This window comes from Lemur catta, chromosome 3, assembly GCF_020740605.2.
Source record: "Lemur catta isolate mLemCat1 chromosome 3, mLemCat1.pri, whole genome shotgun sequence".
Lineage (NCBI taxonomy): Eukaryota > Metazoa > Chordata > Mammalia > Primates > Lemuridae > Lemur > Lemur catta.
Genome location: NC_059130.1, coordinates 20,801,464 through 20,827,200, shown reverse-complemented (window position 1 = coordinate 20,827,200; position 25,737 = coordinate 20,801,464). Strand labels below are relative to the sequence as shown.

The 25,737-nt window shown below is 33.6% G+C and overlaps 1 protein-coding gene across 1 annotated transcript in view; it reads right to left on the bottom strand.

Annotated features, from left to right (window-relative positions):
• MAN1A2 (mannosidase alpha class 1A member 2) overlaps positions 1–25,737 on the bottom strand; it is a 172,951-nt gene that overhangs the window by 14,780 nt on the left and 132,434 nt on the right. The window contains exons 10-12 of the mRNA XM_045546919.1: positions 22,986–23,205; positions 15,011–15,183; positions 10,937–11,052 (exon numbers count right to left, since the gene is read on the bottom strand). Coding sequence (XP_045402875.1) covers positions 10,937–11,052; positions 15,011–15,183; positions 22,986–23,205 — 509 coding nt within the window. The remainder of the gene's footprint in view (positions 1–10,936; positions 11,053–15,010; positions 15,184–22,985; positions 23,206–25,737) is intronic.

Here is a 25,737-nt window from a genome sequence, read left to right as displayed (position 1 = left end):
CCTTCTCTGGATTCCCAAAACATTTATATTTTATTTAGCACTGAGTACAGTCATCTCTCAGTACCCATGAAGAATTGGTTCCAGGACCTCTCAGAAATACAAGTACCTGATATAAAATGGCACAGTATTTGCATATAACTAATGCACATCTTCCCATATACTTTAAATCATCTCTAGATTATGCATAATACCTAATACAATGCAAGTTCTATGTAAATTGTTGTTATACCATGTTGTTTAGGGCATAAGGACAAAAAAAAGGTATGTACATGTTCAGTACAGAGGCAATTTTTTTTTAAATATTTTCAATCCATGGTTGGTTGAATCCACGGATATGGAACCCATGGATATGGAGGGCCAATTGTATACATACTTTGTACTTTTATTGAATTTGTCCATGCCTAGATTTCTTAACTAGACTGCAAGTTCCTCATGGGTAGTATATAATATGTTTCATATGCTTTAATTCTCAAACAGCACAATTCTGAGAAAGCAGGTGCTTAATAAATACTTACTGATTTGACTTAATTTGCCTCCAGGAGTAAGTGAGCAGAGAATAATAGAGAATAGGGGATTTGATGCTACTTTTCTTACCCAGCTGGAAAAACAGTCTTCTCATGGTAGGAGGTTAACTTCACGATCCAGTTACAGACAAGATAAAAGATAAACTGAAGGGAATAGTGGCTTTGTTTTTTCAGTCTTCTCTGTTTACCAATTTTTCCCTTATCTAAGAATCCTCACCCCCAGTGATCCCATTTTAGTCCCATCTTTCTCCCAAATATATCACTTAATACTTTGCTTGCAAACTTAAAAGTCATACTACTTTTGATGTTTTGTTGACAAAACCACTATTAGAACTGTCTTTAAACTTGCTTCAAAACCTTGTTCACTGGAGAATGAGCTTTAACAGTCTGATAGCTAGCTAACTATGCAGTCATTTGCTTATTCTAAGAATAACGTCACAGGCAAATGAAGACAACAGCAGCAGTAAAAAAGAGAACTAGAACTATTCGAGAATATAATAACAGCATTAGTAATAATACCTATTCTATATAATTAACTTACTAGCATTTCTCCCCCCTTTCCCCAATATTTTATTATAAAACCTTCAAACAGAAACACTGAAAGAATTTTATAGTGAAATTCATATATACTTACCTCCTAGATACTACAAGTTGGTATATTTGCTGTATCACAAATCTGTTACTCTATTCATGTATTACTAGCTTTCTTTATAATACTACAATATTCTCCCTTTAAAAAAGTAGCTAATTAGCAAACCAAGCTAAACATCAAGAAAAATTTGCTTAGTAACATTATTTGCAAAAGGAGTACTAGAAGTCTCAATGGATTTTTCCTTAAAACCAGGATAAAGGACAATAAACTGCAGGCAACAATATGTACTCCAGTTTTGAGAAAATGACTGTTGTCTGTTGCCACAACCTTTAGCTTCTACTTAAAAAAGCTTTCTGCTTTTTTAAGAAACACTATATTAAAGATATTTAGAATTTTATTTAATAATAGCAAATTATTTTATAATGATTAGTTATTTATAATAGCAAATTCAATGAAATTACTTTTAAGGGAAGAATTAAAAAATTACTAGAAAGAAAAAATTAAGAGCAAAATACTGAAGTGTAATCAAATGGCAAATAAACAATTCCTTTTATTTTTCTGATTCCTTTAAAAAACATTTTCAACATAAAAAATATTATGCTGAAAAAGCCAGGCACAAAATAAAATTTATTGTGATAAAAAACACATAACATAATTTACCATTTTTTTTTAAGAGACGAGGTCTTGCTATATTGCCCTGGCTGGCCTCAAACTCCTGGGCTCAAGTAATCCTCCAGTCTTAGCTTCTTGAGTAGCTGGGACTACAGTCCCATGCTACCACACCCAGCTTAACTGCTTTTAAGTGTACAGTTCATTGATGTTAAGTATATTTACCTGTTCATCTTCATCTTGCAAAACTGAAAGTCTACACACTTTAAACAACAACTCCCCTTTTCCCCTTTCCCAATAGTGTATGATTCAAATTATATAAAATTCTGGAACAGGCAGTTTTAGAGTTCTACAGTGACAGAAAGTGGACAGGAGTTTGGGGATGGGGTGGAACTGACTGCAAAACTAGGATGGAAATGTTTCATATATTAACAGGGTGGTAGTTACCCAAGCCTACACATTTGCCAAAATGCAATGAACTGTACACTTAAAATACTTCAATAAAGATGATTTTAAAAGTTAAAAAGGAAAAAAGACTAATGGATAAGGAGGGAAACAGAAATTAACCTTATTGTGTGCTACTGCCATACAAATACAATTTGGGTTATAGCTCCCTCTACTGTAGCAAAAGAAATTGGCAAGGATATTTCAAAGTATACTGTTCTGAAACTAAAAAAATGCTTATATTAAATAGTACAAGTGAAATTCACGGTGTTTCCCAGTGCCTAATATTTGGATTGCATTGTGACATGTCCTAAGAGGGATTAAAAAATGTAGTGACCATAGTTCTAGTCCTTCAGTATTCCTATCTGAAAAGACTAGACTACACAAATAGAGCAGTTAAACAATGATCTGCTCACCTGACTTCATGGTATGCTAGCTTCCTTGTCAGTATAGTTAATTTCTTGATCCCTAACTGCTTCCATAAATGTTTTACTGAGTCATAGATGTCAGTGGTTCTCAAAATGTGATTCCCCCAGAACAGCAGCATCAACACCATCTGGGTAGAAATGCAAATTCTTAGGCTTCACTCTGGACCTGTTAATCAGAAACTCTGGCGATGGAGCTAGCGTTCTGTTTTAAGTAGTCTTCCACGTGATTCTGATGTGTGCTCAAGTTTGAGAACCACTTCTGTAGGTCACCAACTCTGTGTAACTTCTAACCAGAAGTACAAGTTAGTTGGTACCATTTCTGCTTTTCTACTTCATGTGGACATCCGAACCTTTGACACCACTGAAAACAGATCTATGTCTCTGACTTCTCAAGTTTTCACACTCTGCTTCGGGAAGTTTCTTCTTGCTTCTGACTCATTATTGGCTACTTCCTAGTACCAACTGAATTCTGAGATCAATCCCTGAGCCCCAACCAGGAAATACAGTAGGTCTATTATTTTCTTCTCCTTCCTACTTCTGTTTTTATAAGATCTTACAAAATTAATATTTTTCAGCTGTCTCTCTTAGAACCAAATGATTCAATCCTTTATTCAACAAATATTTAATAATGAACCATGTATGTGTAGCTCCCCCGTAGATGCTGGGTATACAATAATAACCAAAATATACAAAAATACTGTAAACTCTTCATAGAGTTTACATTCTGATTGGTGAATGCTTAAGGAAGTTACATGCTATGTTAGAAGACAGGTGCTATGGGAAAAGTAAAGTAGGGAAAAATGAGTAAGTGAGCACTCTGAAATTTTATATATTATAGAATGATTAAAAATGATAAAATGATATAATTAAAAACTACTATTTAAGATCCATCAGAGTATAGCTACAAATAGCAAACATCTTTTTTCTTACATAGTAAAGACTAAAGATTTATTCAACAAATTCAACACCTATATATACTGAGTGTCTGATATGCTAGGTGCTGGGGAGGTCAGAGTAGGTAAAAGGAAAAGTCCCTATAGTTATGAAGTTTACATTCTACTCGTAGAAGACATAAAAAACACACACCTATGTCAGGTGGTGAGAGTGTTATGAAGAAAAATAAAGCAGGGTAAGGGGAGAGAATAATGAAGGGTACAGATGATACACAAGGGCGTACTTTCACAGGCAGGCACTTGAAACATATAGCAATTATAAGTTAGGGAGAGGGTAAATGAGATTTTTTTGAGGATGTAAGTTCCTTGATGTTAGGACTGTTATCTGTTATACTCACTGCTATATCCCTAGCATATCAAAAACAGCTAAGCACATACCAGGCGTTGGATACATTATTTCGTATTTTACTGTATCATCTCTATACTTTGATCACCATTTACTTAGTAGATAAAGAGCTCAGATCCAAATAAACAGCAAAAATGTGGAAATAAGGATTCTAAAAATAATAGTTAAAAGGATGAGCAAATGCTGAAACTTTTATCCTCATTAATTTCCTAAGATCCTCTGATTGTTTGACTTTTTAACTATGTTCTTAACTTATAAAAAAAAAGTTTTTGAGTGATTTATTCTATTGTCTGAGTTTACTCTAAAATCACCTAGTTCAAGATCAATTTTTTTTAAAAAAGCCTGTTCATTCAAACTTTACTTCATGCTATCAGGTACTACCTAAAAGCCTCTGCACTTCTCAGGACACCCTCCTTGATTCAAACCATTCCTAATGAATTATTATTATTATTTTGGAGATAGAGTCTCACTCTGTCACCCTGAGTAGAGTGCAGTCGCATCATCGTGGCTTACTGCAACCTCAAAGTCCTTGGCTCAAGTGATCCTCCTGCCTCAGCCTCCTAAATAGCTGGGACTACAGGTACACACAACCACACCTGGCTAAGTTTTTCTATTTTTATTAATAGTAGAGATGGGGGGGGCACACTCTCCCTCAGGCTGACCTCAAGCGATCCTCCCACCTTGGCCTCCCAGAGTGCTAGGATTACAGGAGTGAGCCACCATGCCCGGCTAATGAACTAATTTTTTTAAAACACATTTTTTCTTCCCTGAACTCATAGCTTTCTATCTGGGAGAAATTTTGTGAAAAGTTAGCTCTCTCAGTTTATTTTGCTTAATGAAAGTTATCATAATTCAAATATACATGCCCTTTGACTCAGCCATCTATTTTACTTCTAGGAATCTAACCAATATTTATATTCACACAGGGAACAGAGGTGTATATAAAAGGGCACTCACTGCAACATTGTTTATAAGAGCAAAAAACTAGAACCAGCTTATATATAGGGTATTGATTTAACAGATGATACATTCCTCTGTGGATTTATATGTTCCACTATACCTTTTCTAGATAAAAAGTAAGATGAAAAATGCAAGTTTCGAAAGAATACGTATATATAATCCTACCTATGGGGAAAAAATAAAAGGCTATTAAATGGATATACATTATAAATATGTATTGCATGTTTGCATATGCCCAGAAATCTTCCAAAGGATATGACAAGAAATTGTTTAATAACGGAGACATGTTCATTTATGTGTTACATATGCACATGTGCACTTAATAGCCTACTTAATACTATACTGTGAAGAGTCTATTAAAAGCATTTGCTACTGGCTTCATAATATCTATTGTAGATGTGCTATAATTTATTTAACCATTCAACTATTACTGAACAGGTTAACTCTTATTAATAGCAATAAACATCTTTGTACATAAATTCTTGTCCATAGCTCTGATTATTTAAGGTTATTGTCATATTCTTATACAGCTTTCCAGAATTTTGCCATTATATTCAAAGTATGACTTTTAAGAGATAGGGAGGAAAAAGCACACAAGCAAGACACATAGGCACACAGACATAATTATTGCTACAGAGACTTTAATACCAATGAAAGCAGACACACTGAGATGGTAAACTCCATCTTAATTTTATGCTATTTCTCTTTCCTTTAATAACAAATTTATTAAGAAGACTATGTTTCTAACTAATCTATAGTTTCTCTTGTCTAATGTCTGATATATATGAGCTCAGAAAAACTGGTTGAAATGTATCCTCAACATGTACACTTTCTAAATTTATCAGACCTTCAAATAAATGTGCAACAGAATTGAGCTGAGATTCAATGAAAATCAAATTCAATGAAAGATCTAGGTGAATGGCTATAGACACTGAGGTACGCGTATAAAATAATATACCCCTCCTTAGAAGTTTTTGTTAAGAGGAATTGATTTATGAGAGCAAATGGTATACTACAAAGCGACAGAACTAAAGAGATTCCAAATGGGAGATATTCATCAAGCAAATCAAGGGCTGCTACTAGAAAACTGCTCCTAGGAGTGTTGGTATTCTATCTGCCATGTTCCTTGGAATTCCTTTTCCCTAAGGGACTTTTGATCAACTGCAATTTCACTAAAACCAATGAACAGACTATTCTTGGAGGAAGCAAAGCCATTATCAAAGAACATACTTCTCTTTCTCATGATTGGAGGAATGTGGCAGAGGATATCATTTGCCCACTACTACAAAATAATCAAGACTCCAAACAAGTTTTCATATGTTAACTGAAAGTTTTTCATGGCTTTTCCTTTCTTACATAATTCCTCCCCTCAGCTGAAAAGCAGGCTGACTGCTTTTATTTATTATAATTTATTTATTATAATATCACTAATAATGCACCTAAAATCTTTACCAACTGTCTAATTTCCTCTCAAAATATTTAGATATAAACATTCTACAAATTTAACCTTGAAGAAATCTCTCCCAGAGCCTCTGTCCTATTCAGTGTTGATGGATTATCCTCTTAATCTTCTTTTCACTTTTTCCCTATATTCATGTCTTCCCTTTGGGTTTACATCCAGTTTTGAGGGAGCATATCCTCCAAAAACTTACTGAGAAAGAGGATGTGGAATTTGATTTTTGAGATCTTGCATGGCTAAATTCTAGGTTGGAATTAATTTTCTCTCATAATTTTGAATGAACTGCTCCACTGCTTCCTCCTTAAATAACAATACTTGAGAAGTCTGAAGGCACTCTGAACCCAGATCTACAAGACTTTTATTCTCCCTCTCTTTGGAAGCTCTTAGATCTTTCCTTTATCCCAGGGGTTCAGAAATTGCATGGTGTTGTACCTTGGTGTGGGTCTGTTTTCATCTGCTGTGCTGGGATCTTGATGGTTTCTTTCAAGCTGGAAATTCGTGTCTTTCAGTTCTGGGATATTTTCTTAAATTATCTTGTTATATTTATATTTTATTTTTTAAATAAAGTTTAAAAAATAAATGTATAACATTCACACACAAACATGCACAAATCTTATAGTTTGATAAACATTTCTAGGTCAATACTGTTTATTACTATTTAAAAGTAAGGCACTAAAATGCTGATTAGAAACTGTAGTCAGGTTGGGAACTGGAAACTTGAATATTATCTCTGATTCTTCATTCTTACTGAATGTCCCTGTATCTAATAAGATATTAAGGCTTGCCAATTCCACCTTTAGAGCTCTCTTATCTCATTCTTAATATACCATTGTCTGCCTCATAGCCACTGCCCTGAACACCAATTCATCCTATTTTGCCCATTCTGCCTTTAAGTCTGGTTTAAATATGCCACCACTTCCATGAAGTATTCCTTTATGTTTTCCAAGTTAAGCAAACTCCTCCTTCTCTAAAAGACTTTTGCATTTTGTTAACATTTCTCTCATGCACTTAATACATTTAAAATCTATTATCTATACTGCATATGTTTTATTTCCTATTCTAGAGTATAATAACATTTTAAGGAAAGAGGCTTTGAAGGAATCTATCTTTGACCTTCCTTACTACATAGTTTTTGTTATGTCATTAGTATATATGCTAAATGAATAAACAAATTGGGAAACAGAAGAAACAGAGCACATAGCCCCTTTCCTTTTGGGGAAAGAAGTGTATCTATAGCTACAGCTAATCTGTAATATAGCACCCATGCAACATGTAAAAGGTAAAATGGCCCTCCACTTAGGTCAGGAATACAGGCTTTTTCACTGAACATTACCACTGTCGTGCCAGCTGGTTCCATCTCTGGCAGGCAAAATACATGGATTGCTGCCCTTTATTGAATTCACAATAAATTTCAACCACTTGATAGAATATACAAATTTAACAGTTAGCTTATGATAAAAGCCTCTTTGAATTAACTGACATTTGAGAAAAATTTAAAGGGTCATACTAAGCTTCATCTCTCTATAAAGTTTTAAGTTCTATCTTTAGAATAAGAAACTATAAACCTACAACTGTATTAACTTAGATCTTTACGCGAATGACTTCATTCAATTGGCCTTTAATATCATGCCATCAGCTTTTTATAGAGTATGCCATACTAAGAGTGTTTTTGCATCTTCTGGAACATCACTGTTAGAAAATATTTACCATTACTATTATGTATTAGGTTGAACCATATGAAATTGTCAATATTCAAATGTTTTCAGCTTTTTAAACGGGCAATTTCACATGGTTCACTTAATAGGCCAATATTTTTATAATGAATTATGCAATTTAAGTCATAATTTAGCAGTATGAAAAATTTTGTCTCATTTGTCAAAGTAATATGCTCCCTCAACTCTCAAATATGACAATGACATTGTACAGAATGATTCCTTTTTGCTTTAGCTGCCAGGAAGCTCAATGCTGAATATACTGCTCAACTGTGATCAATTTTCTTAGCCTAGGTGTTATTGTAATTATCTCCCTGTTTCTTCGTTTGATCTTTCTCACTTTTATTGATTCAAATATTTATGTTTTCCTGAAAAAGAATATTGTAGAACACACACACACACACACATACACACACACACACACACACACGTCAATGACTAGTTACATAATGTACTGCTGTCTTGACAAAGATTCTCCCTGAATTTGACAGGGAAAAGTATAAGATTAACTGGTGATATTCCATATAGACAATGGAAGGGGACTAGGCAGAATACCATCTATTTCCAGCCCTATGCCAGGGGCTTAAGTGCTCAAAGTCTACACTGATGAGGCACTTGAGAATTAATTACGAAAGCCAGTTGGCAAGAGGTAAGATTTAAACTGAATTTAGAAATAAGAGAGCAGCATTAATTGATAGAGAGGGTAAATGAATTCCTGCCAGAAGCAGTGAAATACAAAATAGACAATTAAATGCAAAGGAACAAACTTTATATATATACACACAAACATTTGAACACAGATTAGTTTGGTTTAAGGGTAGAATCTACAAGAAAAAGAATATTCACACAGTCTCAAAGTTATCACTTCACAGATAATTACAAAAAGGAAAAAGATTGTTAATTTGACGATAAACAGATTTATCAAATCTAACCTAGAATCAAACTTAAAATTACCATTAATGGGCTAAACTGTTATCATGTGCCTCTTTATAGGGTGCAATGATAAGGATATATCATTCATACCAAAAATATTTAACCTAAATCTGATTATGAGAAAGCAATCAGAAAAATCTAAATTGAAGAACATAATCTTCAAAACAACTAGCCTGAGTATTTCAAAAATGTTAATTTCATAAAAGACAAAAGAAGAGCAGGGAAACTTTGTTCTAGATTGAAGGAAACTAAAGAGAATGACAATCAAATGCAACAAATGATCCCATACTAGATCATGCATTGGAATAGAAAAAATACTTATAAAGTCCATTATTGGAACAACTGGAGAAATCTGAAAATGGGACTATATACTAGACAACAGTATTATATGAATATAAAGGTTCCCAAGTGTGATAAGTGAATTGAGACTGTGTAAGATAATGCCCTTTTCTTTGGAAGCTACTGCAGAATATAATATTGGTGACTAACTCTCAAATTGTCCACCAAAAAATTTAAATAAGTAAAACTGTATATATGTGTGTGTGTACGGGGAGAGAGAGAGAGAGAGAGAGAGAGAGAACAGAATGTAGCAAAACCTGGTGAAGAACATACAAATACTCATTGTACTATCTTCCAGTTTTTCTGAAGTCTTGAAATTAAAAAAAAAAGGGAGAGATTCTACAAAATCTGGGTCAAATTCCACAGATTACAGATATGTAAACTGAAAGCTAAGAAATTTTATTATGACATGTTCATCCAGTTAGAATGTAGTGAGTGTATAACTAAAGTTCCTTTTGCTTTATCTTCTAGCCCAGTGTTCTTTCAACTATCTTAACACTCTCAAGCCTAATTACACAGGATAAATGAGAACAAGGAATGCCCAGAGGTAGGAAACTGAGTAACAGGTAGATATTCTAAACCATCTTACCAGTTATGAGAGTCTGGATTAGGGTCAATTGTAGATATGGAAAGGAGGGAGTAATACAAAAAAGCAATATAACAGAAAGCATCAGAAAGACTTAGTGACATATCAAAAGGAGGAGACAGAAATGACTAATGTTAAAGCTGAAAAGATGGGAAACTAACAGTACTAGGGATAATAATGAAAAACTGGAATAAAATGGGCACTTAGGATAAGAAACTTAGTTTGAGACATGTATGTTTCAACTGTAATATACCAGAATGTAAACTACAAGTATACTAGAATGTAAAAACCAGTAGGGTAGGACTTTTTGTCCTTTTTGTCTACTAATATATCCAAGTAACTTGAACAGTGCCTGGTAGTAAACATTGTTGAACAAATGAAGTGTTTACGAGGCATTCAAGTACAGATACACAAGAAACTAATAAGAAATTTAAGAGACAGAATGAAAAGATATTTACTTTGTAGGTTGTTAGGAAAGTGGACACATTTACAGTCTCCACCTTCTTCCAGGTCAGTTTACAGAGAGCTCTATCTGGGGTTTTGAGTATCATACCAAATAATAAAGTTGTCTATTTATTTTTCCATCATTCCCTTTATGTGTATCTTTACGAGAAACCTCATTGGGAGGATGAATGGCCACAGGCATATACAATTTAGTACCATCAAAACTCATGATTATTCTTAACAGATTTCATTAGCTAGAACAAGGAGCTCAGGTATCAATATTACCTGGGGGTTTGTCAGAAATGCAAATTCTTAGGCCCCACCCCAGATCTACAGAAGCTCTATGGGTATTGGGCCCAGTTATCTGTGTTTTGAGAAGCCTTCCAGGTGATTTTAAAGGTACTAAATACTTAATTGACAAACTATTTACCTTGCAGTCTAACTCATTCTTCTTGAGATGCAGCTAAAAACTTACAGACCCAATTACATAAAAAGATATTTGTAATAAAATAAATGTAATATGTGTAACATATCACATAGTCAGAATCCATCATCTAGTGATCAAACCAGGCTACAATTAAAGAATTTTTAAAAGTTATCAACTTACTTTAATGTTTCAGCAAGAAAGAAGCTTTGCTGTACATCATCATGTGTAGGAAAAGAGGAATATACATCCTTGACCCCAGAAAATCCGCCACTGACTCGGCAATACTTTTCAATGGCCTATGGAAAAAGATCAGGCAAAAGAATCAATTTCATAGAATTTCAAGTTTTGAAAGAAAATGAAACTTTGAAGGACAACAGTAAAAAATTCACGGAGATCTGTATGAAAATTTGATGGTTTAAGAATAACATAATCAAACGGAAATATTCTTATACTAGAATAATTAATTCATACTGGAAACAAGCTGTTTCCTATGGAATTTCTCCCTCTCCAAAACTCTTTAATATTTTTAAGACATCTTATATTTTCCTAAGTTAGAAGTCAAATTTAGGCTATTCTTTCTAAATTAGGGACCTGTCTGGTACCATAAATTCTCATTATTTTTGACAAATCAAGATGGAGGTCTGTTTAAGTTAAAAACTTGAATTGCAATTTTGTTACTTTCAAGGACAAACAATAATCCACAACATGCTAAAAAGGTATTACCTAGCAGCTCTCTATGCAGTGGTCCCCAACCTTTTTGGCCCTAGGGACCAGTTTCATGGAAGACAATTTTTACGCACATGGGGTCGGGGTGGGGGGGAGGAGGCGGAGCACAGCTGGTGATGAGAGCGATGGGGAGAGGCTGTAAATACAGATGAAGCTTCACTTGCTCTCACAGCTCACCTCCTGCTGTGTGCCACCCCCCACCTCAGTTTTATGGAAGACAATTCTTCCACGGACGGTGGGGGGAGCTCTGTGGCCCAAGGGTTGGAGACCGCAGCTTTATGGTAATAGCAATAAGAGAATATATTTACTGCAAACATACTTACATGCCAGGCATTGTGCTAACATAATCCCATAAATTAGGCATTATAGGTATACCAACTGGTAGGAAGAGCCCTCCCACACATCTACTATAATAATAATTACAATATCAAGAGCTAACAATTATGAAGTATTTACTACATGCTGAAGGCTGTTCTATGAGCTTTACATGCAGTAACATTTAAATTTCATGCCCTATTAGGTTAATAGCTGTATTTTTCAAAAGGGAAAACTGAAGCAAAGAGTAAGTTGCCCCACATTATTAACTACTGTGCTTTACTGCTTGACCGGGAGTTAAAATTCTTAATTTATATCTGTTTTGACATTTTTGAACATGCCTAAATGAAATACACTGAATCAAATGGAATCTATTTACAACTCTGTTTTTAATTCAAAGCAACCAAATATCCTGCTTATACAGATATATCACATTCCAGAATTAAGCTATTCATGAAAAGTTGAAAGTACATGTGGTTCTTTTCTTTCTCTACTCTACCTAACCCTGAGATATTGTCCAATGAAGGAATGATTACTTTACTGATCACTGCTGCCTGCCATGGCTTACTGTTCCTAGTCTTGCTGGTTTTCTTACTCTCTGGTCTTCTTCCTCTCTAATGAAAAGCTAATTAACACTAAAAAGTGTTTATTTAATCAAACTGTTCATTTTATAGCTCCATTTTGATTATAGCTGGGTTTTAAAACCTTACCAAAGAGTTTGGAGCTTTTCTCTAAATATTTTAAACATATTTTGAACGCAAGAGTTTTTAAGCACTTTCTTCACAATGATCGTCTTTCCCACCATATGAACTATCACAACAGTTAAAGAATACTGAGAAAGTAGCAGGGAGGCATGACTGACCTTTAAGACATTTAGAGTCATTTCTTGGGGGTAATTTTTCATGCATAATATACTCAAGTTTGGAAGTCTGAATATCTAAATGGAACAGCTAAGGCTACAAAAGACACAGTATCCGCCATTCTGTCTCTCCCTGCCTTCCCTTTACTTTCCTCTTGTTCAACAGAAGAGGCCAACGGTGATGTGCAAGCAAATTCTATTTACAGTGTGAAGCCACTGCTTTTGTCTCCATTCCCCCTCTTGCCATCATGGCACATTTTTGAAACTTGAATTTAGAGCATAACTCTTCCAGTTATGGTTCCTGAAAGATTATTTTGAGTTTTTGTACGTCCATTTGGGGTATGAAAGCAAAATTCTAACTCATATAATTCAAATTTGGACAGATATGGACTAAAGTTTGAGCTTGTCAAACCTCTTCTTAACAGGTAAGAGTGGGGCTATACTTTAAGAAAGCATATAGGAAAAAAGACCTGAGAATAAGGATAAATTATCATATAATGTTTCTCAATGACAGGAAGTTCTTCTGCCCCTACCTTCCAGCCTCTACCCCACATGATTCAGAGACATCTCCCTGGTTCCCATAAGTAAGAACCATTAAATATCAGGGCACATTCAAGTCAAACAGATTTACTACAGGACTATTTTACCTATCTATTTCCCTTACATAAAATAATTGCTTGATTTACACAAGTATTAGTAAGCCACTATTAACAACAGAGGGGTGTGTGTGTGTGTGTGTGTGTGTGTGTGTGTGTGTGTATGTCCCCTATTTCCAAACCACTGTGGCACGTTTGGCTGTCTTCTGTCAACTGTGGCAGGACCCTCCTGCACAGATAGTTTCACTAGGAGCTGTACTCCCGATTCTGGACCCAACGGGCCAGGGAAAAGCAGCATCAATAAATGCTGCATCTGTTCCTGTCTGGTATAAGCCCCTTGCTTCCATTAATATATTAATATTCTCTTTTTGTTAAAGTCCATGGGGACTACGTAAGCCTGAATGACAAATGACACATAAGTGTCCTCACCTTAGTTCAAGATATTACACTATTCCTAGATTATTGCAGTGATCTCTAAAACCCACAGTTTGTAGATTACAATCAGATCCTTTTGTTTTGTTACTTCCCACTGAAAAAAAAGCCTTTAATACTTCCTTCCCCCTTGAAAAACTTTCATTAGTTCTGCAATAGATTTTCAAAGTTAGGGAGCTTTCATGGGTAGGCGATGGTAAGGAAAAATGAAGATCCAAAGGGTTTTTTAGATAAGAAAAGGACTTTCCATCACCACTTGCCACATGAGAACAATTATGCAGTATTTGACAGAAGTTACTAAGTGTGGGTGTTAGGGGCTGTGTTTGCACATGCATGCATGCCTTATTTCCTGAACAACTAAGTAAAGTACCCTTGATTTGGCATGTAAGGCTATCCACACAATGGCTCCAACTTTCTCTTCCCCTTTACTACTGTGGAACATTCTCTTTACCTAACTTGGTATACATCCTGCCCTAAAACATATCTTGCATATTTTTGTCTGGGTAATTTACTGGCACTACTTAACCTCATCTGGGGTGTCCTCGGATGTTCTATCTAGACTGCAAGCTTAAGTTAAACAATTTAGATATGAATATCATCATAATTAGTAGTATTTATCGTAATTAGTAAATCTCAAAGAACAAAAGCACCCTTCACTCTCAGGAATAAGCTATACTTTCCTAAAATACTAATCGTTTTTTCTTCCCCAGGTACTGATAGCCATGGGGCTCCCTGAAGACTAGTATTTTAAGAATAATTTAAGGGTAAACCACTTGCTTCCTTTACTTGCTAACCATTAAAAATCACTAATTTCAAATACACACAGACACACAGACACACAGACATACATTTTATCTTTCAATCTGGAAAAATTTTAATAATTTACTGATCCTTCTCCTGGTGATCCACTAAGGAATTACTCACAACACAAGTTAAAGTGAATAGGAGGTCATCAACCCAGGCTGTGAACCTGGGCAGTTTTATAATAACTTTTTTTCCAGTGGCTAAGCATTAAGAGGACAGTACAGAGAATTAAACTACTTATTTTATAATTGTACCAAAAAATCACCTTTCAAATAACTCCTTATAGTTATTCAATAAAAATAATAAGTGAATACTAGTAGAAAAGTAGTCCTAATAGAGAACAAACCTGGATTCTAAGGTTTATTTCTACTGCTCAAGAAATTTAAATTGACTGTTTTGTCAGATAAATGAAAATCACTCTATAGTTACTGAAAATGAGGTAACATGGATGAGGATACATGGCACTATAGGATGGCTTTATTTAACACTCTTGCAGATAAAATAAAATATTGGCTTACTTACCAGTGCTGCTTCCCAGCCCCACTGCCTGTATCTTGGATCATGAGTGAATCGCCATAGGTACCAATAGGTTTCAATTACTTCTGGACGGAGGATGTAATATTTTTCAGCCTGCCGGACAGCCACAGCCTCCATTGCACCATCAAACTTGAATGATTCAGGACCTAGTTTTAATGCTGTAATAGGACAAAAGGAATAAATGAGCAAAATAAACGATTTGTGTGTGTTTGCAGCAAGAGCTTTTTTTCCCTTGAAAGAATAGGGTATGAAGTAATTTTTGTCATTTATTTTTATTGTTGCTGTTTGAGTCACTTTAAAAGATCCACATTTGGTTTCCTTAAATTAGACTTATAAATATTCCTATTATTCTGACATGAATTATTTCTCGGAATAATGTATATCAACATACTTCTAAATCTAACTCTACCAATAAGAGTCCTAGGAATCCTTGGGAAATGAATGCAAAACTAGACATAAGCACATTACATAGTCCATTGTGGTCCAAAATAAAATGATACAGATAATTACATTGTGCAGAAATTTTGTTTTCAAAAAGTCAAGGTAATTTTAAAGACCTTTTGCTATAATACATACATAATAAAAATTTTTAAAGCTTAGATCTTGAATTAAATTTAGTTGTATACCATATACTTTTAAAGCAAACTATAATTTATAAAAATAATATATTTTAAAATTTAAACCAGTTTTAAAAAAACTTTCTTCACCTATAGTCCCTGTATATACAACAAAGAAGAGGTTCAAATTGCCAGTCACCAAGAATTTCATCAGTAACTTGCCCATTTATCCATTTGAATAAAAAATGGCCATGACGCACATATTTCAACATTACATACTGTGGATATAATCTCCATTCAAACTAGAATACAGCACTAGATAAAATGCTTTTTAAGGACTTTGCTATGGTTTGAACATGCCCCCTCCAAAATTTAGGTGTCATCAGTATGACAGTATTAAGAAGCATGGCCTTTAAGAGGCAATTAGGCCAAGAGGTCTCCCTCATTAATAGGATTTTAAAAGAGGCTTTTAAAAGCCCCTTTTGAAAGAGGCTTCTTGCAGCATTTGGTTAGCTTGCCCTTTTGCCTTCTGCCACGTGAGGGCACAGCAAGAAGGCCCTCACCATAGACTAAATGCTGGTGCCTTGATCTTGGATTTCTAGCCTTCAAAATTGTGAGAAATAAATTTGTTATTTATAAATTATCCAGTCTCAGGTATTCTGTTATAGCAGCACCAAAACAAACCTCTTTTTAATCACACTCAGTACCCTAAACCTGGGCAATATAAGGTGATCTGCCATTGGGATGGTGGGGTTACACACAATTACAACTCTCAATTGCCACCTTTCTTTCTTGTTATTAGGTTGTACTGGTAGCAAAAGTTAAAAGGTTCAAGGTCTCTCACCTCTTTTGAGAAATGATAAACATTTTTCTTTTTCGGTAGAGAAAGTATAGCACAAGAACTATAACAGTAGTGGAGCATAAATAAAATCATGCCATAGCTGTGGCCATATTTCAGCATTACAGGGGAGTCAGTGTAAGCTTCAAAGAATCAGAATTCAAAGGAGGTGAAAATAGACCCTTTCTTACTTGCCTGTCCCCACAAAAAATAGAAAACCAAAAACACTATAGTGATAGCAGATAGTTCTATTAAGAGCAAAACGTGTGATGCAGAAGAATTAATAACCACAGTCTGTTTACTTCCAAGCTTTAGAGAACTAGAGCAGAAACCAAGCAGGGGTTCTTAACCTGAGAGTCAGGAACTCTACGGTAGACCTTGCAAGAGGGAGATAGTGCTTCATCTAAGAAGCCTCTGAAATTGTATGTAACTTTGTGTGTAAAGCTTTGACCACTCCTCAAAGGGATCTGAGGTTCGGAATAATCAACAAATTACCAATAGTTTGTGAAAAAAAAATGTCTGTCCAGCTTAATGACAAGGTCTGGCATAGTATGAAATATAATTTGGTATTTAATAAACACTTTAAAAATGACTATAGAAGTCTATGTGTTTGCTTCTATGCTACTATCTTACTGTTTTGATTACTATAGTTTTGTAATATAATTTGAAATCAAGAAGTGTGATGCCTCCAACTTTTTCAAGGCTCCTGTGGCTATTCACGGTCTTTTGTGGTTCCATATAAATTTTAAAATTGTTTTTATTTTCTATTTTTGTGAAAAATGCCATAGAAATTTTGATAGGGATTGGACTGAATCTGTAGATAGCTTTGGGTACTATGGACATTTTAACAATAATAATTCTTCCAATCCATAAACATGAGATAGCTTTACATTTGTTTGCACTGTCTTCAATTTCTTGCACCAGTGTTCCATGGTTTTCAGTGCACAGATCTTTCACTTCTCTGGTGAAATTGATTCCTAAGTATTTGATTCTTTTTGATGTTATCATAAATGGGATTGTTTTCCTGGTTTCTTTTTTGGACAGACTGTTACAGGTATAAAAAAATGCAACTATTTTTTGTATATCAATTTTGTGTTCTGCTACTCTAATGAATTCACTTATTAGTTCTAACAGACTTTTTGTGGAGTCCTTAGGGTTTTCTACATATAAGATCAGGTCACCTGCAAATAGAGATAATTTTACTTCTTCCTTTGTTATTTGGATGTCTTTTATTTCTTTTTCTTGTATGACTGCTCTTGCTAGTACTTTCAGTTTTATGCCGAATAGAAGTGGCATGAAGAGGCATCTTCGATTACCTGATCTTAGTGAAAAAGTTCTCAGTTTTTTTCCCCTTGATTTTGATGTTAGCTGTGGGAGCTTCATATATGGCCTTTATTATGTCGAGGAAATTTCATTCTGTACTAGTTTTGTTAAGAATTTTTATTATGAAAAGATGTTGAACTTTGTCAAATGTTTTTCCTGCATCTAATGAGATACTGGCATAAAACCAGACACACAGACAAAGGGAACAGAATAGAAGGCCCAGAAATAAACACAAGTACATTTTTCAACAATCCACCAAGAAGACACAATAAAGAAGGAAAACTGGATATCCACACACAAAAGAATAAAGCTGGATCCTTATCTTACAACATACACAAAAATCAACTCAAACTGGATTAAAGACCTAAGCAAAAACTTGAAACTTTGTAACATTCCTAAAAAAAAAATGTAGGGGGAAAGCTCCCAGATACTGGCCTTGGAAATGATATTTTGAATATCACATCAAAAACTCAGGTAACAAAAACAAAAATAAACAAGTGGAACTACAACAAACTAAGAAGCTTCTGCACAGCAAAGGAAACAATCAACAAAATGAAAAGGCAGCCTACAGACTAGGAAAAAATATTTGCAAGCCATATATCCAATAATAGCTTAATATCCAAAATACATATGAAACTCACACAACTCCACAGCCAAAAACAAATAACGCAATTAAAAAAGGGACAAAGGACCTGAATAGACATGTTTCAAAAAAAGATATAAAAATAGCCAATAGGTATATAGAAAAATGCTCAACATCACTAATCATCAGGGAAATCTAAATCCAAACCACAATGAGATATCATCTCACACCTGTTAGGATGGCTATTACCAATAAGACAAGAAATAATAAGTGTTGACGAGGGTGTGTATAGTTGGTGGGAATGTAAATTGGCAGAGCCATTATGGAAATCAGTATGCTCTTCAAAAAATTAAAAACAGAATTACCACATGACCCAGCAATACCTCTGCTGGGTATACCCCCATCAGAAATGAAATTGGTACCTTGTAGAGATATCTCCACTCTCACGTTCACTGCAGCATTATTCACACTAGTCAAGATATAGAACTAACCTAAGTGTCCAGTGACAGATGAATGGATAAAGCAATTGTGATATATATAAACACACAATGAAATACCATTCAACCTTAAAAAAGGAGATACTGCCATTTGCGACAACACAGGTGAACGCGGAGAACGTTATGCTAAATGAAATAAGTCAGACAGAAAGAAAAATACTACATGATCTCACTTACGTGTGGAATCTACAAAAAATCAAATACATAGAAACAGAGAGAAGAATGGTGGTTACCAAAGATGGGGAGGAGGAGGAAATGGGGAGAGGCAGGTCAAAGGGTACAAACTTGCAGCTACATAGGATGAATAAGTCTAGAGAAAAAACGTACAGCATAAGGACTACAGTTAATAATATTGTATTGAATGATGAAAGTGTGTTAAGAGAATAGATTTTTAGGTGCTCTTACCACAGATAGACACAAAAAAAGTAATAACTTGTAAGGTAATAGATATGTTAACTTGCTTGACTGTAGTAATTATTTTACTACGTGTGGGTGTGTGTGTGTGTGTGTGTGTATATATACATACACACATATATATACACACACACACATATATCAACACATCATGTTGTATACCTTAAATATATATAATTAAAAAATAAATTTTAAAAAGTCAAACATCGTAAGCATTGAGATGATACTAATCTAATAAAAAAGACAGGTCTTTCGTCTGGATTTCTTATGTTCTTCCTTCCTCAATGACTATTAGTGCTAACAGGTAATCAGATGGAGTTTTCAAATGTTAATCTTAAGGGTAACTTTAAATTAGCTAACTTCTAAAATTATAATGATAAAATCACCTGAATTGGGGTAGAAATTGACTGCATGAAACTAATATAGCATATCTGAAAATCACATTTGGCTTACTGGTCATTCATAACTTCACAAATAAAACATACCAAAAAGATAACATATTTGTCCTGTAAAGAGTTGGTGAGTAAAAATGTGCCAGTTTGACAGATCTGACATCTGTCAGATCACACAGACATATGTGAGATCTCCATATATATATATCTCACATCAATTAACTATTATTTTGGCCACATCATGGGTTTCATATTTCCAAGGGCATTATTTCTTAGGTACTCTTTTGTTTAAGAAATATTGTAAAAAAAAAAAAAAAAAAATTATAACATTTTACCTTGCACTTAATTGCATTTCCTCTCTCAAGTTACCCCTTAACATTTGACATTTTACTTTTAAAAGGAAAACAACGAATCCAAAAGTAAAAGTTGAGTCAAAACTATAAATAAATTAGTACTTATGAAAAGAACTCTACAGGGTGAAAAAAAACATTTAACATAGGTTTAAAAAAAAGGAGAGGTACAAATAAAAAATTACAGCAAAATAGCAAATGTGATAAACGTCAGTAGTAAGACAACAAAAGAAAAGTTCAAAGAAGGTAACTATTTTCCTGTATCCTTCCCTCGTATTAACTGCCTTTAAGGAAAAAAACAGTTGTAGAAACTCTTCAAGTATGTCCAATACTCCACACATCTAATGGATCTTTTGTCCACTGGATATGCTATATGTACCTAATAGATTAAATTTCTTCCCTGAAATGTGATAGCACATGGTCATGGGAAGGCAGTTTACCAAATTTCAGTATACAGTAAATTAAATCTCACAATATGCAATATTTTAATAATGTTCAGCAATTAAAAAAAGAGAAATCTATAGACCTCCCTGAAAAAGAAGAGACTATATTTTAAAAATCTAAGATCAGGTTTGGAACCAATTCTGCATTATTCCTCAAAATACACTGCAATAATACGTCAATCATCAATCTAGCTTCCCATCCAGACATAATAATGTTTAAAACTACTATTGAGTTACTGTTCAGTTTCATGAACAGATTCAGTAACATTTCCTACAAACCTAGCAAAACTTTCAAATAGGCCACACTCACCAAAATGGTAGAATATATTAAGACTGCCAAATTTTAAATTAATGGTAATTCTAATTCCAACAGCAAATGAAAGTGAAATTCCAAGGCAATAAATATAGTATGGATATAGTTGGAATAACTACTAATAAGAGGTAGATGGGTATTTTTAAACATAATGGCTAAAAAAATTATAGCATAGTCACAAGAAAACACAGGAGAAGATATAATAAGCTGGTGACAAGTTAGCAAAACTAGGATTGTACTTTTTAATTAAAGGAGCTAAGTTGAAATTAAAGACAAGTAAAAACAGTGAAAGACTTGAAAACACAGGACACAAATCAAATAGTAATCTTTTTTGGGTATACCCTGACAAAGAGGGTCATAGGTTCATCAACTTGCAATGCGAAAATGACAATCAGAACGAGAATCAACCTCATGTAGATATTACTAGAACTTCAGCAATGTCTTTTTGAAATGTGAAAGTCAGAAATATAAGGAAAGTCTTTCATAACTGGTATTCTATGAATTTCTAAAATGCAGGGAATACATCCTTTAACTTGTAAGCATTCAGCATAATACCTGGCATATAATGGGTGCTTCATGTTTAATGGAGTAAATAAGTAATTATAATAACCATGATATATCGTATTTTTAGTATGTCTGTTATATGAAATCCTATTGTTTTAGAACTATCATTTGATTTATGATCAAAATCTACATAACAACAATCCTTACCATCATGGATCTTAATATAAGCACTGAATATGCATTCTGGTCCTCAATGTTTTACTAATTTTAGCTATATTTTAAGTGTATAATTGACACCCTATATCATCAACATGATAATTTAACTTAGCTTCTATCTGTAACTCAGATCACTGACTTATATTTGTTACCTACCAACACTTAAGCCACCCTAAAATAACACTACTTCAATGTCCTTTTGATTTAGCTATATTTGTTCAAGAAATGGAACCCCTAATTTAGTTAATGAGAAACTGAAGGGTCAATTTCACTGTAAGTTCAGTTCCTTATTATATAAAAATAATGTGACATATCTATGAACGAGGATAAATTTTAAGCCAATCATTTTTGCGTCACGACACCTGATGATAAATTAATTCTAAAACAAATTTAGTTACTTGATAAAAGCAACAATTCAACTTCTGAAATCACAAATAGAAATTACTAGTTTCTAGGCTTTCAGGGAACTCATTATACATTATCTCACACAGAAACACACATTTTTATTTTATTTTATTATTATTTTTTTAAGAGATGGGGTCTCGCCATGTTGCCCAGGCTGGAGTGCAATGGCTATTCACAAGAATAATCATGGTGCGCTACAATCCGAAACTCCTAGCCTCAAGCAATCTTCTCACCTCAGCCTCTGGAGTAGCTGGGACTACAGGTATGACTGGCAGAAACACACATTTTTAAAGCCAGAGAAAACCTTGGAAGGTCTACTTCAGTGTTTCCCAACCCTTTTTTCATTACTGAACCCCTCAGGAGCCTTTTTAGGGCTTTTTAAAAAGCTAATTGCCTTTTTCCTCTATCAAATTTTAATAACAAATATATACTGTATATCTATTTTTGACTGTATATATAATTATGCTTTATACATAAAAAGAATAAGATTTTTTCACTACCCCCCAAAAAACAATTTTTGTTATCATAAAGAATCATCTCATTCTCCAGGTAAGGACACTGAAGTTCAAAAATACTACATAATTGCCCAAAGTAATGTCACAGGATCTTTTTAATTAAAGGCATAAAAAAACCTCCAAAAATTACTGGTGAACTAAGAGACAAATGACTACTTAGCTAGATACCAATTATACGTGCAAGATAACTACAATTATCTTTTGGTTATTCTAATTTTCACAAGAGGGTAGGCAAGGCAATATAACCTCCATCAGTCAATTTTGTGTCCTTTAAGTAACTGGTTTTATAGAAGTTGAAATGAATGGCTAGAATGCATTCTTACTGTATTAAAATAAATAATGTTATTCCACATATCCCAAATATCCTACCTATCCATCTTTAAAATTACTTCAAAATCTTTAACAAAAACAGTAGCAGAATTTAAAATTTCAAAAAATGATGTAGAAACACATTTCTGGAATTAAAAATTCTGGTTTTTAAGAAAATGATTTACTGTGTTAAACTATTTGGAAGTGAAAAGTGCCTATATATTCTCCTTCTAATTCCTGGACACATTTTTAACTTAGAGGTTATTTTAGACTAAGTAATTAGCCTTATTAATATTCTTACCAGTTCTGTCATATGACTCATGACATGTACGTGCAATTTCCGCTCCTAGCTCTAAATAATGACCAGCTTTATCCATTCTGGAACCATCTGCTCCTAGTGCAAACATTCCCCCAGCAAAGCAGGCCAAATGACCCATCTTCTTTTCCAAGTGCCCATTCTTCCATTCTCCAATAAAGACAAGACCTCCACGGGACTTCTTAATAAGATGTTTTTCTATAGCCTACAGGAAAGAGAAGATACTCAAAATTTTAGAAGCAAACCATTAGCGTTCAAACTTACCATATCCTTCTGACTATCATAAAACCTTGGTAATATGATATTCTATAAAGTACTAACTTTCCCAAATTGAGAGACTTAACTTACAATAAGTAAGTTTTTGAGTGAGTGATCAAATTGCATATAATGTGGAACAAATATCCCAATCAGTAGAAGAGGAGAGATTTGGTCAAAGATTACCTTTCTACATAATGCTACCCATTACAGGCTTTGTTTTCTTGAGCTAAATGAAATTCATAATAATCAGTCAATTGAGATCATGATGATGTTATAACCCAAAAGGCTTTACCAATTTATTTTCTATGTCATACAAAAAAAAAACAAAAAACCTGAACAGGCAGAATATTCAAGTTAATAAAAAAATATGATTGTAATACTTAGTTAAAAGTTTCTCATTTTCATGAAACTATCAAAGTACCATTAGGGGAGCAAGCTTATACATCATAAACCTTTCAAAACTAGGTGAAAGTTTAAATACTCATCCCTTAACTCCTTAGTCCCTTATTTCTCAAACTTAGGAACATGTTTTGGATGGTGTGCCATGAATAAAAGAGCCCACATGATAAACACAGTCCACCTTCCTGAAATGTCAATTTTACTCTAAAGATGTGGGGATGTGAGGGAAATATTCTATATTGAATTTTAAGATAAGAGAGAGTATAATAATCACATTTCATTTTAAAAATGAGATTTTTAAGAACTCTGCTCTTTTGGACTATGTTCTCAGACTTTGCTGAGAGGAGCTATGGATTAATTCTCTGCCTTTAGAGGTATTTCCATGGAAAAGGATAAGAATTGTAGTAAGTTAGTTTTCTTTGGTAGAAATTATTAAATATGATTAGTGATTATACTTTTCTTTCTCACAATAAAAAGGAATGTGTCATACAAAAATTAATCCACATTTTTACTGTGAGTTGTTCTCTGACAAGCTCAATAACAATCTGCCTTGGAAAAATGTATCCTATATTCTCTGTTATAATCATATACATTTTACAGAACTGGAGGGACTAGGCCATATACATCATCTTATACACCAAAAGGCCTATAATGCAGTATGCACTCAATAAATGTTTAATTAATAAATAATTTTATAAATGAATGGTGCTCTTAGGTAATTGTATTTGACCTGTTAGGAGAATGAGAGATGGTTAATAACCAAAATGATAAGGTACTACCATTATATTACAAGTTTTTGTTGTTGTTGTTTTCTTTTAACTGTAGTACTCTGGACCACAAATGAAAATATTAGTTTTTTGAGTACAGGGGCAATTGTTTTTCATCTTTGTGGACCTCACAATACTACCATGTTTTCTGCATGTAGGTACTCCATAAATGCCTAAAGAATGATATCTATAGTTATTGCTCTAAATTTTTATATAACATTTTTGTCATTTCTGTTCATTATAATATAAATCTTACCATGTTATAATTAAAAGATATCCAAACATATTCCCATGGACGTGCTAGGACTAAAGCAAAAGTTGGGTAAGACAGGGCTTCTTACCAGTAATTTACTTATGGACTCCTACAATTGCCTATATGGCTTTCTTCTCTCTAAAAATATGACAAATGCCTAAGAATTCAACTTATATAAAATACCAAACTGGTGAATGGCAGTTAAGAATAATATTCTTAACTCTTCCATTAAAAGGTATTAAATCTTCACTAATACTAGCATTACTTTATTGCTTCACAAGGACCTTTAGAAGGTATATTTTTGTTCACTATTTTAAAAATTAAACATAAACTTGATCAGAACATAAAACCTACAATTATACATAAGCTTTAAAAAAGAAAGCTCAAATGTAGGAAGCAGGGATACGGATATTTATAAGTATAGAAAGGCAAATTTAAAAAATGATTTATTTCAAATTACAATGAATTCACTCCCATTTCTTCCACACATTCTATGTGTTGTTTGTTTACAATTTATACATACTCTGTATTTTAACAGAACAGTTAAACTAATCTTTCAGAAACTGCATACTTGAGATCATGTCTCAAAATGAAAGCTAACCTGTTACCAAAAAACACTTAGTAGATGCCCATTCTGGATTTATGAATTAATAAAAATAAAACAAAGAAAGAAATAGCTATAGAATGCGTAACTTACACAGAAGATGAATCATGAAAAGTAATTTTTAAGATTAACTTTCAAGACAAATATCATGCCTTTCAAAATGTATATAATTTAAAAAGCAATGAAAACATAAAATAATGTTTTTCTACAGCAAAAATTAAGCGATGAATAGACAAAATGGTTTTAGATTAAGACTATTACAAGAAAATATCAAACTAAGAAGAAAAAATGATTACATGGTATATGACGTGTCACATTTTCTCAAAAATAAAAATATTAAATACATTCATTTATTTACCAACTACTTATTGAATACCTACTAGTTTCATACGTTGTGCTATGTGACAAGATAATGACAAACAAATTAGACTCTGCCATCAGAGCCCACAGCACAGT